General features: G+C 28.3%; 1 protein-coding gene across 4 annotated transcripts in view; it reads left to right on the top strand.

Annotated features, from left to right (window-relative positions):
- The window catches only part of pps (protein partner of snf), a 208,876-nt gene that overhangs the window by 174,566 nt on the left and 17,053 nt on the right, over positions 1–17,257 (top strand). For all 4 annotated transcript variants that reach the window (XM_075373576.1, XM_075373568.1, XM_075373551.1 and 1 more), the window contains 4 exons: positions 1,191–1,483; positions 7,183–7,395; positions 9,245–9,451; positions 14,818–16,339. In XM_075373576.1, coding sequence (XP_075229691.1) covers positions 1,191–1,483; positions 7,183–7,395; positions 9,245–9,451; positions 14,818–16,339 — 2,235 coding nt within the window. The remainder of the gene's footprint in view (positions 1–1,190; positions 1,484–7,182; positions 7,396–9,244; positions 9,452–14,817; positions 16,340–17,257) is intronic.

Here is a 17,257-nt window from a genome sequence, read left to right as displayed (position 1 = left end):
TTTGATATAAACAGCAGAAATTAAAATAATGGAAATTCTTTTCAACCAGCTGATATTTTCTGTCAGGGGTTCCAAACATTAGCCGTTTTCAATTTATTCTATTAAATAGTTTTTCTGTTGCCAGTTATCTCTTTAATTATTGAATGATCATCATACTTATTTTTAATATTACTACATATCAACATAGAACACTCAAATAATCATATCAAGTGGAAAAACTTGGAGGATTGATAACAGTGAACCTCTTCTTAATTTTTAGAGAGAACTTGAAACTACTAAGGGCCAAACTGAAGATCCTTTTTTTGTTCTGAAACATTAATGAAGATATAGATAGATGCTTCATTTACATTAATTAATTAATTACCATTCCAGATATACAAAATAATAAAGGAAGTGATAAAACACTCAAATTATATTTTTAGTGGCACTTCAAAATACTTTCAAAAGACCTGGTTTCATTGGGTTTTTTGTGAAAATTTGATAAGTTAACTTATTTTACCAATGTTAGAGCTCAAATATACTGAATACTGGTTTGCTGTTTGTAAGTATGAATTTTAGCTGCATCAAACTTAACTGAAAAATAGGAGAAAATTCAGAATACAAATCGTAGCCTACGTGTTGTTCTGGGATGCAACTAAACCTCTTCAATTAGCTTCACAGAGACAGATTAAGCATTATGAATTTTTTATTACATTGAATTAAATAGCTGAAACCTTTACATCAGAATCTGTTGATGTAAAGTAGTAGAATATCATTCCTGTTTTCATAAATATGCAAATAAAATTTAATAAAATATTGTGATGCACTTTTAATTTAGTAATGTCCTTTTTGAAAGATATGATTATTACGGAATGAAACGGCTTTATGAATGAATAATTACTAATTTATATTCTATTGTTAATTTAAAATTATTTTTTTTAAACTGAGGTTGCTGTTTTCATTTCAGCATAAGCCAATTGACAATATACTGCACTGATTTCAGCTTTCCATGTTCAAACTATATCAGCATGTATATTTTAATAATACTTACATTTCAGAGAAGAAATTCAATGAAATGTTTGTGAAGATGGTATTCCTCAAATCAGTTAGTAGATAAATTCAGAAAATTCTGGATTGATTGATAAATACGAAATAAGATCTTTTATTAGGAATTATTATTACTGGTGTTATAATAAATAAATTTTTTTCAGGTCCTAATGCTCCACTTGCTTCTAATTTGATCAGTTGGTTGAAAAATCATCCTACATATGAAATAGTCAGGCCTGGTCAGTTGCCTACCTCAAAGTTCTACAGTCAGCCAAAGCCAGCGCCAGTAAGACCTGCCCCACAAACTAACCCCAAGATCCAACAAAAAGCACCTGGAGCAACAAATTTAAAACAAACTGTACTAACTGCAAAACCTGGAACTAAACATATAATCCTCTCTACTAAAGTACCAACTACCAAACAAAGCCGAATTGTTCTAATACAACCAAGATCTCAGGTATTTAAATAATGCAAAGAAGTGTTTATTAAAAATTTTAATTCTTTATTTAAAAAAAAAGTTTGTGTGTGTGTGTGTGTGTGTGTGTGTGTGTGTGTGTGTGTGTGTGTGTATCAAAGACTAAAGTATAAAAACCATTTACCAGCAAGAGTACAAAATTTGATGTCATGAAATATGATGTCTAATTGAATTGAGATATTAGTGCATATGGACAAATACAATAACAAAAGAATTGTTTTTTCTTAGTTTTTTTATACACACACACACACACACACACACACACACACACACAGACAGAGGTGTAACCTAGAACTTTTTGTAACCTATTGCACTCATGAAAATAATGGAAAAAGTTCATATAAACATATGTCCTAAAGTGCTTCGTTTGCAAGTTACAGCTAGTGAAAGATTTCGCACAGATTTCAGCTACCTCGGTTAAATGAGGTCATACTGAAATTTTTAAGATGTTAATTGAAGGGCAGAATTAAGGATTTCTTATGGTTTTTGACCTGAAAAATTGAATAAAATAGGTATCAAAGCTATATCTGCAATAGTTTTTGAGAAATTTAAGGGGAAAATAGATTGGGGTAAAAAACCCTGTTTTTTATGTTTGGCATACAATAACTTTGTTAAATTGGTAATAAACACATAGAATTTTCAAACAAAACATGTAGAGAATTCAATTCTTGACAAAATGGTGTAAAATAAGGTAAATAAAACAAAGAAAAGTTAGAAAAATTACTTAAAATAGTTAACAAAAAAAAAAGAAAAATACAAATTTTATTTAGAAACAGTACATAACAACATTTGTCTGGAAATTACACAGCAATTGTAAAATAAAAATACAACAAATAAAAATTACTTAGATAATAATTTTTACAGAGTACAATAAATTATTTGAAAAATTATTTCAACGTTAGCAATAAAGCAGCAATAGCTGATCAACAACACGCAATACTGTGTTAATGTTTAAATCATTCTGTAATGTACATTAAATATATTGGGTACATTGAACTGTGCTGTTATTAGTGAAGATTTTCTGTGAATTTTAGTCTGAACGTGATTTGTTTGCCCTTGAAGTAATGAGTACTTACATACAACATAGGAATATGCTGATATGGCATTCATTTTAGGTGTGTGTGATGGTAATGCTACAGCTGCTGCAGTGGAAAATGAAATATGTTTTCCAAACCCCAAAATAATTAGCATGGCTTGTCGCACTTTTCAGGAAGCAGGTTCTCTTCCTAGTATTTGTACCAGTTGAAATGATCTGTCCAGCATGACACTGGTTATTGATGAAATTATTATCGATGCAGTCCAGGGGTCAATACATGCCATCTTTTTAAGCAGATTGGAGTTTTGCATTTGATGGTTTAGAGGTCACTTAAACAAATTTTTCTTTATTATAAACAACCAGTACAACTTCTGCACCCAGGAGACAGCCTGCTTTACCTTGAGTTCAGCAACTGATGGAATACAGATCGACAACTATACAAGTATGTTTTGTTTTCTGACAAGGCAAATTTCTCTTGAGTTGGTATCAACTTACCCAATGAGCATATATGGGCCAAAGTAAATCCTAATGAAACGATTGAAGGCAACATTCAAAACTAATTTAGCATGGCCGCTTAAATTCTAAGGTCTGCTTGCACTTTCTTCAGAGAATTGCTGCAGCTACTTGAAGATGTTCCTCTAGCACCAAGACAAGTATACTTCCAGCATCATGACACACCTCACTTCTCTTGTGCTATTTCCACTCACTTAAATCATTATTTCCCTGAGAAATGGATTGGTTGTGGAGGTTTACAATCCTGCCCACCAAGATCGCTTGATCTAACACCTTTAGATTTTTGCATCAGGGGATGAGTTAAAAATATTGTATACAAAATAAAAATACATTCTCATGAAGAATTAATAGTCTGCATTATTGATGCCGCTACGTAACTTATAAGGAGAGCTCTAAAGAACTAAAATAAAGGAGCAGAAGCATGTTTTGAAAATGGCAGGCTCATTTTTAAATGTTTATAGTAAACTATTATGTATAATACACTTCGGTGTAGTGTACTGTTTCTAAATAAAATTTGATTTTTTCAAACTTTTATTTGTTTTATTCAATTTATCTTACACCATTTTATTCAGAATTAAAATTTTTTACAGGTTTTGTTTAAAAGTTTTATGTATTTATTAACCATTTAACAAAGTTTGGGTCAAACATAAAAAACAATCGTTTTTTACCCCAATTTATTGGATATCACTTCAGATTTCTCAAAAACTGCTGCAGATATGATGTGAGACCTATTTCAGTACAATCACATTTCACCAGGGTGGCTGAAATCCAAGCAAAATCTTTCACTAGCCATAACTCACAAACGAAGCATTTTAGAATATATGTTTATACGAACTTTTTCCATTATTTTCACAAATAGAATAGGTTATGTTTTGTAGAACCTATTCTCTCAGGAGAATAGTAGTTCTCCCACAATCTTAATAACCTATTCTAATCAAGTGCTCTACTTCAAGTGAAAGATTTCATTTGGATTTCAGCTAACCTGATGTAATGACATTGGCTTAGAAAAAAAACTTAAAAAAATGTTAATATTTTATTAGGTAGTAAGATGTTCTATAAAGGATTTTTTTTACTCGCTTTTAGATATTTTTTTTTATCTTTGGTTTTCAGTAAAAGTGGATTTCTAAAAAATTTATCCTGTACTTATTACAAATTTCATAAATTTTCTCAAAATTAAATTCTCTACAAATTTTTCAATAGTTCTGTTTTTTTTTTATTGGCATTAACAAAGAAAATTTATGTCAAACCTAAAAAAGCATGTTATATATTGCTCTGAATTTTTCAGTATTTATAACAGTTTTCTGAGAAAAGGAATTAGAATTTACTACGGCATCTACATTTACTAAAAAAATTTCATCTCCTGTTACACTATGATTAGACCATCTAAATCGTCATTAAATTTTTATAATTAAATAATTTTAGACCAGATGTACCTATACAGGATTTGTTGAATAGTTTGAAATATGTCTGTACCATGAAGATGAATGATCATTGGTGATTAATGAGGCTTTGAATCTACCCTGACTGAGAAATTCTTTTATTGTGTGTTTCTTTTAATAACATACTTATTTTGATATATTCTTCTTTATTATAATTTGTGTTAGTATTTATATATCTACTTTTTTTATTCCATTTATTACCTGTTATATAAAATAATTATCCTACGATTCCTGGACCAAAGATTCTGCTATAACTAACTGGTAACCTCTACTTAAGTGATTCTAGTTCCCATGTAAGGAAATATATTATCTCCTAAACATTTACTCCAAATGATGGATATCATATTACATTGTGAAAGAACAAGAATGAGGGAAAACGTATGGTTGTAGTTTACATTATTTTTAGCTATGTGGTATTCAAAGTGTAACATTTAGCCAGCCTTAATTTGTTATTGTACAGTTAATAACAACCATCAGTTGGTGTCTTCAATACTTACAGGAACTATAACCTCATTTCAGGAATGATTTTTTAATCATTTCTATCCTTCAGATACCCATTTGTTTTTATAACATCTGAAGTACACAACTATCAGCCTCCCTAAACCCCTGCCCAACAGTGTCACATAGTTGCTTAGAAGTAATTTTGTTTATTCCACTTAAATAAAACATATTTTTAATTTGGTTGTTTCTTATCAATATTTACAGTAATTTTGGCCTAAAATGGTATTGTTAGTTTTTATTGCAATCAGAATTCATTAATTATAGTTGTATATTTTTCCTTTTTTTATCAAATAACTTTGATAAAACTTTTCATAATAATTTTCAAAAGCATAATTTTATTTTGAGTATCTATTCTCAATAGCCCATATTGTGAATAGAAACCAAAAGGCAATTCTATGGGAGCTGATTTGGGATTTTAATATAAAAAGATTTTTGTTCTCTTTCAAATTGTAATATTTTTAGTCAGTTTTGTTTTGAATTAACATGAAATGTATTTACATTAATATTTGAATAATTTGATTATCTATAAAATTTTGTTAAAAATTTTTATTTGTTAACGTAATTTATAAAAGGCTAATTTACAGTAGATCTAAAAGAGGTTTATGGTAAAAAAAAATTGTATTCTTTAAAATAGAATTTTTTTAAGCTTTGCAATAATTTTTCCAAAACTACTTCAGATATTGTTTTAAGGTCAGAAAACATAAATCCATAAAATTTGGTTGTCATAATTATTAGTTTGACTTCATTTTAGACTTGGACCAAAAATCAGGGAAAAATATTTTGTTAGCCATAACTTGAAAATAAAGCATTTCTGGGCATATTTATAGAAATGTTTTTGTTTTATTAATTATCAGATTAGATCCCAAAATATTGCTGAACAATTTTGAATCACCTGTGTAATTTTTATAGATGTATCTAAACTAAAAATTAAAATTTTTTTTATCTACACCTACTTATAGCTCCTACTTCACGTACTTACAATGTATTGAATTAATAGTTGTGATAATTAAATCTACGTACTCTGATATAATTTTTTTTTTATAAAGTTTTAATTAAATTTTGTTTTACAATATTTTTGATTAGTGACTTGTTTGTTAAATTCAGTGTATGATTCGCCTATGCATATGATCAATAAATTTTTTATTTATATTTATCTTATGTTTTTCAAGAACCTTGATAGTTTATGAATGGTTTTATTAAGGTTTCCTCTAAACATTTGTTTTGATTTTAATATTATGTATATCTCAATTTTTGTGCCTTACTAATTAATTTTGTTTGTTTTTTCTTCATTACGTAAAATAAAATAAATTTTTATAAATCGTTTACTACGATGTTATTAAACAATTTTAGAGTTCAGATAAGATTGCTGGCATTGAGAATTTCACAGTTGAGCCTTCATTTAAAATTTACCATGAATCTCAAAAATACACTTCTGAGCGTTTACCTATGTATTACACATACCCTCTCAACCCAAAGAATTAAGGTAACCTAAACAGGCATCTGCTTAACTGTGTAGCACTAGTGAGCAGATCCGTGTGCTCTTGCTGTACTTAGACATTGTAACTATTTTTTTATATGTACCTCGTTTTTATGGACACGCTTTACAGTATTTAAATTTTTATTTAGTATTATAAAGTACTTTTTTGTAAATGTATATTTTCATTTAAAATGTACTTTTCCTGTAAATGAATTTTTTTTACATTTACAATTTTTTAAGGTAAATGTATTTTTTCCGTAATGTAATCAACCCTTTTCAATTTTCTCATCTAGTTATCAGGCACAGATGATAAAGAAATAGGTTAAAGAAGGTAGATTTTATTATATATTCTTTTAGTAAGTATAATTGTACAAGAGTATTATTATTTCACCTGGTGTGAAATGTGTACATAAACTGTTATAAATAAGCAGGATTCAAAAACCAGAGAATCACATATTATCTGTATAGTTTGTTGGCAACCATCTTGGAAAATGGGAATCAATTATTAGTTTTTCTAGAACATTTTGAAAAATTCAAAAAAGATTAATAATACAGTATTATCAAAATTTGTGTATACAGAATTACAAGAAAGTAATACTAGAATAGATAACTCTGTGTGAATCAATTTCTTAATAAATCAGTTGAATTAATTTACATATGTTAGTATGATAAATTGACTAAATTATTATTTGACAGAGGATTTAATATTTTACAGCCTGTGAATCAGAAAGGACAACCAATTCCTAAAGTAGAAGGACAACCAGATACTACTACCCAGGAAAAGAATCAAAGTACAAAAAAAGAATCTGGAGTGGAAATTGTTGATTCTTCAAAGAAAACTAATGTAGCCCAGAAAAAACAAGTGCAATCAAATATTCCAGCCGTTATAACACCTTCTCCCAAAGTAACTCAACCTTCTAAGAAACAAGTACGATAAATGTATTTTTTTTTTTAAATTAGTAAAATAGCTTTTCTTTGCAGAATGAAATTTGATTAGCATCTTATGGATATTAACAGTATTTCGATTATAATTCAGAATTCCATTATTCAGTTTAAATAATACTTTTAAAATAAAAATTATTTTATTATGAGAGAATTGTTAGAGATTAGGTTGTGTACTTTATGAGTACATGCTATTTTACTGTACTTAGTAAAATATTTATATCACTATTTAAAAGTTGTTTAACAGGTTATTAATATGTTGTATAGAAAATAAGGAAGATAAAATATTATTTAAATTGATTGTGCAGTTTCAGGTCTATAAACATGTAATATGACATTTTTTATTCAATATGCTTGTTTGTTTCTAATCAAATTCATTATAAACAATTATTTATCAGTTGAATAAATATTTAGCGTTTATAGTAGAATGTAATTTTATTGCTGTACTGTAGTAAACTTGTTTTGTTTAAAGAAATTAAAAATAGGCTTCAGATTATTATTACTGTAAAGTGAGATAAATTTATCTATTGCTATGAAATTTGTTACTGCTAGTAAATATCCTATAGAAAGCAAACAATTAAATTACGTCTGAGAATAATTTATATTTAAATAATTTACTGTCAAAAAGTTATATAATAATAGCAATAGAATTACAGAATAATAATTTGCATTTTTTTATAAATTAAATTAACAAACAAACAAAAGATAGATGTCATTTTAAATAAAAGAATGATCTGGAAGTAAAATTGTCTGAAATTAATAGAAATTTATTGAAAGACTTAAAAATAGGAGAGGAGAACATAAAAAAATAAATACAAAAATGGAAGTCCAACTGATTCTTATAACTATTTAAAAATTAAAACTGTTTAATCCAGCCTTTTTTTAATGGGCTAAACTACCATAAGACTTCATTTATGTAATTCAGGACTGTTGGAAAAGGTTTTTATCTGAAATAAGGTAGTGTTATAACTGATTTATTTAACATATATCCCTACTGAGTTAAATTACAGCAAATAGTTTATTAACATTATAAAAATTGTCTCCATATTGTATTCTTGACTCGATATAGTCATAATTAGCATTTATAGTAAACAATTTATTTCTTTTATTGATTTAAATCAATTTTTTATATTTCTTAAATTTCATTTTTCAGCATTATTGTAATATTTACATGACACATATTAAAAATTAAACTTATAGTCTTCTTGATTCAGTGTTTCAATCATCACAAAAATTGTCTTAAAAAATTATGAAATGGCAATTTCTTAATTTCTCTAGATAGTCAGCAGCCATTCATACAAGTTATATTTTATTAGTGCCTACATATTACAAACATCTTTGGAGTTTGATTCTATTAATAGATTCTGGAAAGGCAGTTTAGACATTTAACATTGCTTAATGTACACCATTGTTACACAAATTAGGATTGGAGCATCCTACAGACCTTAATTGAATTAGGGTTCACCAGATATTCTGAAACTTTCAGTATCTTATTATATTCAGTCTTTTATCTCATTATTGTACTTCTTAGATAATATTTATTTACAACTTAATTGTTATTGCATTAAAAGTAAATGGAAGTCGGTTCATGCAGATAAAATGAGATAGGTATGAGCTTAATAAAGTAAGGAGTTGCAAGGTAAAATTGATGTTACTCTGATTTTAAGATATTTGATTTTTTTTCCTCATATCTTCATATTCATTCAGTAGCACATGGTAGAGTTGAAAAAAGTTTTTCATTATTTCAGTTTTTATAGTAGAAACATATAATTAATTTTGCATTTTCCAGTAATCAAAATTTTCATATAAGCAATATTTTTTACATATTTTTTCAGAGAAGAACAAGTAGTACAAAGGACGATTCTAAAAATGTATTAAATAAGAAACCAGAAATTAAAAAAGCTGAACCCAGTAACCCAACCAAATCATCAGAAGATAGTTCAAAACCTGAACCAGTAAGATTAAATGTTAAAAAGACTTTGGGTGAATTATTGTTAAACAGAATAAAAGAAGTAGGAGATATTCAGATCGAAGAATCTGAGGTGAGTTTATGTGTATGAAAGTATTAATGTGTTAGTTAATAAATCATTATTGTAATTTGCATTTTAAATAACTAATTGCTAGAAAATGATACTGGGAAATCTGGTATGCACAGTTCTTTTCTTTTAGTTTGTAGTATGATTTTTTGATTTGAAAATAATTGTAAAAAGTTTTGTAAATTATGAAATCATTGAACTTTTTTTATGGTGATTAATTTATCAATAAATTTTTAGCGCCTAAAAATGAAATTATGGATGGGAATACGAAATGAAAATTTTATACCAAATGAAAAGTGCCATGCCTGATCGGGATTTGATCTTGAAACATTTATCCTAATGAAATCTATTTATTATACCATTATTTTTTATATATAACAAGACTAATAGGGAGATCTTTTTATCCGTTGAACTGTTAATTTACAAACATTGTAAATGGTTTATTAAAACCAAACAAGAAAGTCAGATATAAAAATTGTAACTCTTAACAAGCCTGTTTTAACGATATTTTTACAGTACTCCATGCATTTCTTTATTTCAGAAAAATTAGAAATTCACTTCCATTTTAATGAAAGGTTTGGATTTGGACTGCTTGGGTGAACATCAGATCATCCCAGTTTCAAATTACAAGCTATCATATATTACTCTGAAAGCATTCATCAGGGAAATTCATGTAACCAATTGCATAATTCTATTGTGATTCTAATTATAATTGTAATCTTATAGATAATCTTTCTTACAAAATAAAATTCATAGTTTTCTGGCTTGTAACATTGTACGTTTGTTATAGTTTAAAATTAGATAAATGGTAGTGGGATATATTTTAAAATAACTATAGAAACATCATATTATTGTTCTAATATAAAAGTGCCGTTTGAGTGACACATAGTACCACTACCGAGCTCTGAATGATTATTGTGTATATCATTGATAATATAAATTTAGACATGATAAAAATTATAGCAGTCACCAATTTGAAATTTTTAAGATGTTATAATTAATACTTTAGCTGTATTAATCAGTCTTTATTGGTATTTATCAATTCAGCTGAACAACTATTCAATTCTGTTAGTAGAAGTATGATTTAAACAAAAAATGATTGCTTGATATTAATGTTGCTTCTTTGGCTTAATTTTGAAGCTGCTATGTAACCAAAAGCAGGCAGTTACAATTGATGAATGCAGTGGTAATCTCCAATTGAGTATGGGTGATATAGCGCACCCTTAGTCCTGTACTGATCTTAATTTTGACAAACTGAATCTTTTGAGAAAGGCAAATTCTTATATAGACAGTGCTCTACCATCATTCAAGAGAGCTGACTGGACTCGTATATTTACTTGAGTCTCATGGTCAGCAAGGCGGTTGAGAATTGGTATATGAATCTGTTATTCTTCGATGATGAATTTAAGTAAAACAAATTGTTTGGCAATTTCATAAAAGAAGAAAAATAATCCCACTAGTTTTACTCTTAAATTACATGTAAAGGGTTCCTGATTCTTTACAGAAGCTTGTTCTTATAAATACTTAAAATGGCAATATTTGTTCTTACAAAAATTAAAATGGGTATCTCATTGAAAGTATAAAACCAAAAAAAGTAAACTTCGGCTGTGTTATCCAGTTATATAGTTTGGCACACTTGCTTGGAATAGAGATTTCAAGTTATCAATCCACTTTTAGTGATGTAGAGGGGCCAATTTTTTTTGAGTCTAGTTATTTGGCTGAATTAATTTTTTATTAAGAAAATTAATTCTTTTACCAAATTAGCTTTTTGCCTCTCTCTTGTCACTAAATTAACTAAACCTGAATGTCTTTATGGATCACCTATCTAGTTCGCTTCTTTGTAGGATTCTGCTTCTACTCTCTTATGTTCTTTTCTCTTCATTTAATATGTCTTTATGAATCACCTATCTAGTTCGCTTCTTTGTAGGATTCTGCTTCTACTCTCTTATGTCCTTTTCTCTTCATTTAATATTTTATCAATCCTCACAATTCTCAACATCTTATGTTATATTACATTTTAAAGGCCTCTCGTTTTTTCTTCGTAAACTATTGTCTGTATTTCACTATTACAAAGTGGTGTATTTTGAAGAAAAATCCTTTTAATTTTTTGATAAATAGATATACTAATAGATTTTTTCTGCATAAAAGCTTTCCCTGTTTATGTCAATTTCCAATTCATCCCTTACCATACTTCTTCCATCTTTTATAATTTACTTCCTAATCAGTCAAATTTTATAACTTCATGTATATTATGTTCAACCACCTTTATATTTAATTCTTTGTTATCCTTCTTTCTGCCAGATTAATTAATTTTGCATTACATTTATTTATTTTCAAGCTGACTTTCTCTCCTATCAATAAATCCATGCCACTCAAAAATTTCTTATAACTCATTTTTTATTTCTTCCAATTGAACAATTTCATGGTTGAATCTCAACATTACTTTATTGTTTCTGTTTGAATATTTATGACATTTTTCTTAAGTTCCTGCATTGCTTCTTTGCATTCAAGTTGAAAAACAATTCTGATGACTAAAACTTTATTTCATTCTTTTAGAATCAGTCTGCTTTCTTCCTCGTTCTCCTTCTTCTCCTCCTCCTCCTCCTCCTCCTCCTACACTTATTACTGACATCTTATTATTGACAGGTTGAATGCAAGTCTTTCTTCCCTATATTTCCATCTTATTTTCTTTAAAATTGAAAGATTTTATTCTACATTATCAAAATGTTCTCTCTAGATTTACAAATTCCATGTAGGTAGCTTTATTCTTAAGCCAGCCTTCTAAAATTACTCTGAGGATTGGAATTCCTCCCTTGTATTCGTGTCCTTTCTGAAACTGTACTCATCTGTATCAAGTACACCTACCACCATACATGATATTCACCTTTAAATATCCTTGTATTTTTTATGTATAATGTAACAATTACACTGTTTAAAAATTTACCTGCACTTCTCAGTCTCATAAACCCTACATACTAATAAGTCCATTTATTTTATTCAGTCTTGCTCCTCATAGACAAAACTTGTCATATAATATGTCTTGTTTATGACAAAATATAATATTATTATTCTTGTTGAATATTAAGTTTGAATGGTTATAAAAGTTTATTATTGTGAAAAAATCATGTGTCCTACTACCTTATTATGTTTAAACTTTTTACAACTCTATCCAAAAGGTGAACTAAAAGTAGTCTTTTCTAATATTGTCATCAATTTCTTTTTTTCTTCTCCAAAACGTCTGATAATTGTCCTCCCTTTTTAAATCACTTTGTATATTCCTGTTAGCTCTTTCTTATCTCAGTAACTGGTCTTCCAACCGAACTACAATTTAACTGTCAAGGACAAATACAGTTACTTAAGAGATGTTCAGATATTACAGTTACCATCACCTAAATATACTGTTCTAATTAAAATTACAGCAGTAATATTCTGAAGTTCAGTATTTCATTTACTAATTAGTTAGCAAAAATATATGGTGTTTCTTTCACATAACCCTGTATTATAATTATTGGAAATTGAAAAATTATTAAAAAGAAGAATTTTAAAGAATCATAAATTGGATAATAAAAATTGGAAGTGTATTTTGAAAACTCTCTAATGACTATTGACTTATTCCCTAATCTTTACTCTGATTTTTTTTTCTACTGGTGCCTTATTTCATTTACACTTTTCCTTTCATGTAACTGACTTGCATTAGTTTCTTGTATAATTTGTTTTTTGTGTATTGAAGTAAATTCTCTAATTTCAACTTAAATTCCTTTTGTCTAACATTGTGATTCTCTTCAGCCTGAGCTCTCTGTTCATTTTTTTAATAAAAATATAAATAAAGAATTTAATAATTATATATTTTTTCCTGTTCTTTTTTTATTAATTGCATTTTCACTTGATTATTTTAAATTAGTAAAAGCTCAAATTATTAACAAATACCACATAAAATATATTTTTTTCAAATAACTTTTAATGAATACTAAGCTTTAGTATTTTCCAGAAAGAAATTGTATGAAATTTGCATAAGAAAGAGATATTAAAAATTCCTATTCACTGTTGAAAGAGAAAGTAAAGTATTTGGACAATATACATTTACAAAAGTAAAAGACTAAAATACATTTTTACAGGGAAGAATAAAAGATAAAAATAGTCATAGATAAGTTCTCTAAAAATATAACTCCTCTTGAAACTAAATAGTAAATTTAAAAAAATGCAGTAATCAAAAGTTGCCTGGAAAATTTAAGAAAGGGCAAAAGATTACAATATAGATGATGAAATTGCAGCACCATTGAGGAATAGCATACTACAAATAGTTAAGATTTTACTTCTGGAAAACAAGAAATAAATTACAACTAGCATATGGATTTAGGATGTTACTAATTTTAAATAATCATTTGAATTACAATTTGTAAAAACACTAAAAAAGGAACAGAAAAAGAGATAAAATAACAGCTTTTTATTAATGAAATATAAATGTTGTTAATAACAAATGTAACAAAATATAGATTTATTAAAACTAGGTGGAATATGCACAGATATTCAAAATAGAGACAACATTAAACTACATAGATCATTTGACTAGAATGGCAGGATCTAACACTTCTAGAACATATGATGTAATTTCATCATGGGTTATGAAAATAAAATTACAATTACAAAAATTAACTGAAAATATGTTAAAATTTGTCATTTATAGATTTTCAGTACTCTTTGAAAAGAGTTGGAAAGTTGGCATAGTTTTAGTTCAAATGGAATTAAAGTATTGTATTAAAAGTCATTTTAATCACGTCATATTTTTAGAATTATGCTGTCAGTAACATTTAAGAAGAGATTATATCAAGAATCAATCAGAAATAGTAGCTTTTAGTTAGATAAACAGGAATTATCAGTATTGTATCAACCTGTATAAAAAATTAATGCATGGACATAATGAGAAAATGAAATAAATGTTGGTCAGAACTCATCAGACTCTTTGCTGAGTTGAGAAATATGTACTTGATAAATGAATGTCTAATAACTGATGAAATATTTTTATTAAAATTAAAACTGTCAAACATTATTATCAAGGTATTTCATGAACCTATTATTTATCACTGTTAATTAGTGAAAAAGCATTTTAGGTTCCATGCAGTTGGTATTGTGCTAGATCTCTGCACTCAGTAGTTTATACCTTTTTTTAAGACTTATAAAATAGCATTATAATGATTTCCTTTAAGTGCAATAGTTATAAAATGAAATTTAAACTTTGATAAAAGATGAATGAGTGTGAAGGAAGTGGATAAAAAATGCTTACCTTTCCAAATTGAAAGGAGTTCTCTTGTTTACAATTTGTTTTTTGTAATAGTGATGTTATGTGGTTTACTAGTAAATTTTCCTTTTTTCAGATTGAGAAGTTGGCTTATCATATCGAAGAAGAGTTGTATACTCTTTTTAAAGACACAGGAATGAAGTACAAATCAAAATACAGAAGTTTGATATTTAATATCAAAGATCCTAAAAATTTAACATTATTTAGAAAAATTGCTGAAAAATCTATTAATCCACAACAACTGGTTAGACTTTCTGCAGAAGAAATGGCTTCTCAAGAATTGGCCCAGTGGCGTGAAAGGGAAGCTCGGCACCAGCTTGAAATGATAAAAAAAAATGAATTAGATCTTTTGCAACAAGCAAAAACAGTTGTCATGAAGACCCATAAAGGAGAACAAGTAATTGAAGCCGATGAAGGATTGAGTTCAAAAAACCCAGAAACATCCCTTACGGAACTGGAATCTGCTCTGAATAACCCTGTGATAGATGAATTGGTTTCAAAAGAAGTTGCCACTCCCATGAAAGAAAAGGATATTATTTTATTTAAGAAAGATGATAAAGGCAAAGATAAACATTCAGAAGAGAGACACAAAAGAAGCAATAAAAGTAAAAAAGATGATAAGAAAAGCAAAGACAGAAGGTCAAGAGATAGGAAAAATAGACATAAAGAAAATAAAAGGAGTCACAGTCATAGCAGAAGCAGAAGCAGAAGTAGAAGTAGGAGTAGAAGAAGTTCTGATAGTAGAGATAATAAAAGAAAGGGTGATAAAGAAAAAGAAGACAAAGATAAGATTAAAATTAAAGAGATAATAAAGAAACCTATGGAATCTGAAGTTATCTCTCAGGTAGCAGCTATATCTGATTTGGATATTGAAATGAAGGATATTACAAGGAAAGATCCAGATAGTGATATGTCTGATCGAGAACCAAGCTCTACAGTCATCATTAAAACTCCTCCTTATGATGAAAAAAATGTGCTATGGAGAGGTATATTAACGATGACTGATGTTGCAACATTTCATACTACTATTCAGGAAGTTTCTGGGGATTGTGAATTTCTAGAAAATGATCTTCCATTATCTATTGACTGTGTCGGAAGAATTAATCCAGATACAGTTTGGGATTATATTTCAAAAATAAAAAAATCTGGTACTAAACAGATTCTAGTAATTCGCTTTGGTGCTGAAAATGAAGAAGATAAAATGTCTCTTTTAAGTCTGTATTCTTATTTGAGTAGTAGAAATAGGATGGGTGTAGTCGGAAATAATTCTAAGATGATAAAAGATTTTTATTTATATCCCTTGGGAAGCCACTGTCCTGTACCTCAAGTACTTTTACCATTAGATGGTCCTGGATTTGAAGACTATAGACCCCATCTTTTGTTGGGAATTGTAGTTCGTACAAGAAGAAAGCGAGTAATGACTGATAGAGATATTCCATTTGTACCAAAACCAGTAAAAAAAGTGGAAAGAAGTTACACACCACCGTTACCAGATAACGAGAACCATACTCCACCTCATCCACCACCAGTTGATAGCTCTCTTTTGTCTCCAAGAAAGGATAAGAAAGACATACACCCTGAACTTAGTCCAAACTTAGGTAAATATCTTTTATTATTATTATTATTATTATTATTATTATTATTAACTTTTATGACCACGTAGGATCACTCTAGTCAGTCCACTGCCTAAGTCTTCTTCAGTGGGACTGTTTGGGCCTTGTGGTCCTTCCAGTACGTTTTCATATGTTCCAGTCTTTGTGCCCTTAGTGTTGAAAAAGTTCATGTTGTGAATTTTTTTCTTGTGAGTGTGGAGCGAGTGCTTTTGTTCTTTATTTTTTTTTTCTTGTTTAATCTTATCTTATCTGTGATGTCTTCTGGTATAAGCCCAATTTCCTTCTGATCCTCTCTTATTTCTCTGATCCATCTGAATTCTGTTTCGTTGTTTTCAAGTCAAGATTGTACTGTACTAGCTGTTTCAGAAGTCTTGAATCTTGCATCCTCATGGTATCCAAAGAATCATAATCTCTTCTTACGCATGGTATCAGTGATGGGTTGAAACTCTGTACAAGTCTTTGTTAGGCACAATCCACTACTGCCCGTCTTTCTGGTACTTTATATTGACGCAGGTTCTTCCAATTCTTCTTTCGATTTTCTGGAGTCTTGTCTGTCTTTGATTGTTCATTCAGGTGGGAGAGTGTTTCTGCTGCATAAGTGATTTCTGGTTTTATAACTGTTGTAGTTTCTTATTTTTGCGTTTATTGATAGGTATATCTTATTGTAACTGGGTTAATTTTTGAGCTTTAGCTAGTTTGTTTCTTATTTGGATTGAGGTTTTTTCATTTAGGTTGTTTATTATTATTTCTCCGAGGTATTTAAAATGGGTTACTAATTTTGATTTTATTACTGTTTATGTTTACTTCTTTTAATTGTGTTGGTTTTTGGGCATAATTTCTGTCTTCAAATGATATTTTGAAGTTTAATATCTGTAATTTAACTTCATCAATGTCATTTTCTAG

This window comes from Lycorma delicatula, chromosome 1 (assembly GCF_047948215.1).
Source record: "Lycorma delicatula isolate Av1 chromosome 1, ASM4794821v1, whole genome shotgun sequence".
Taxonomy (NCBI): domain Eukaryota; kingdom Metazoa; phylum Arthropoda; class Insecta; order Hemiptera; family Fulgoridae; genus Lycorma; species Lycorma delicatula.
Note: the sequence above shows the minus strand (reverse complement) of the source record. Positions and strands in the feature narration are given on the sequence as shown.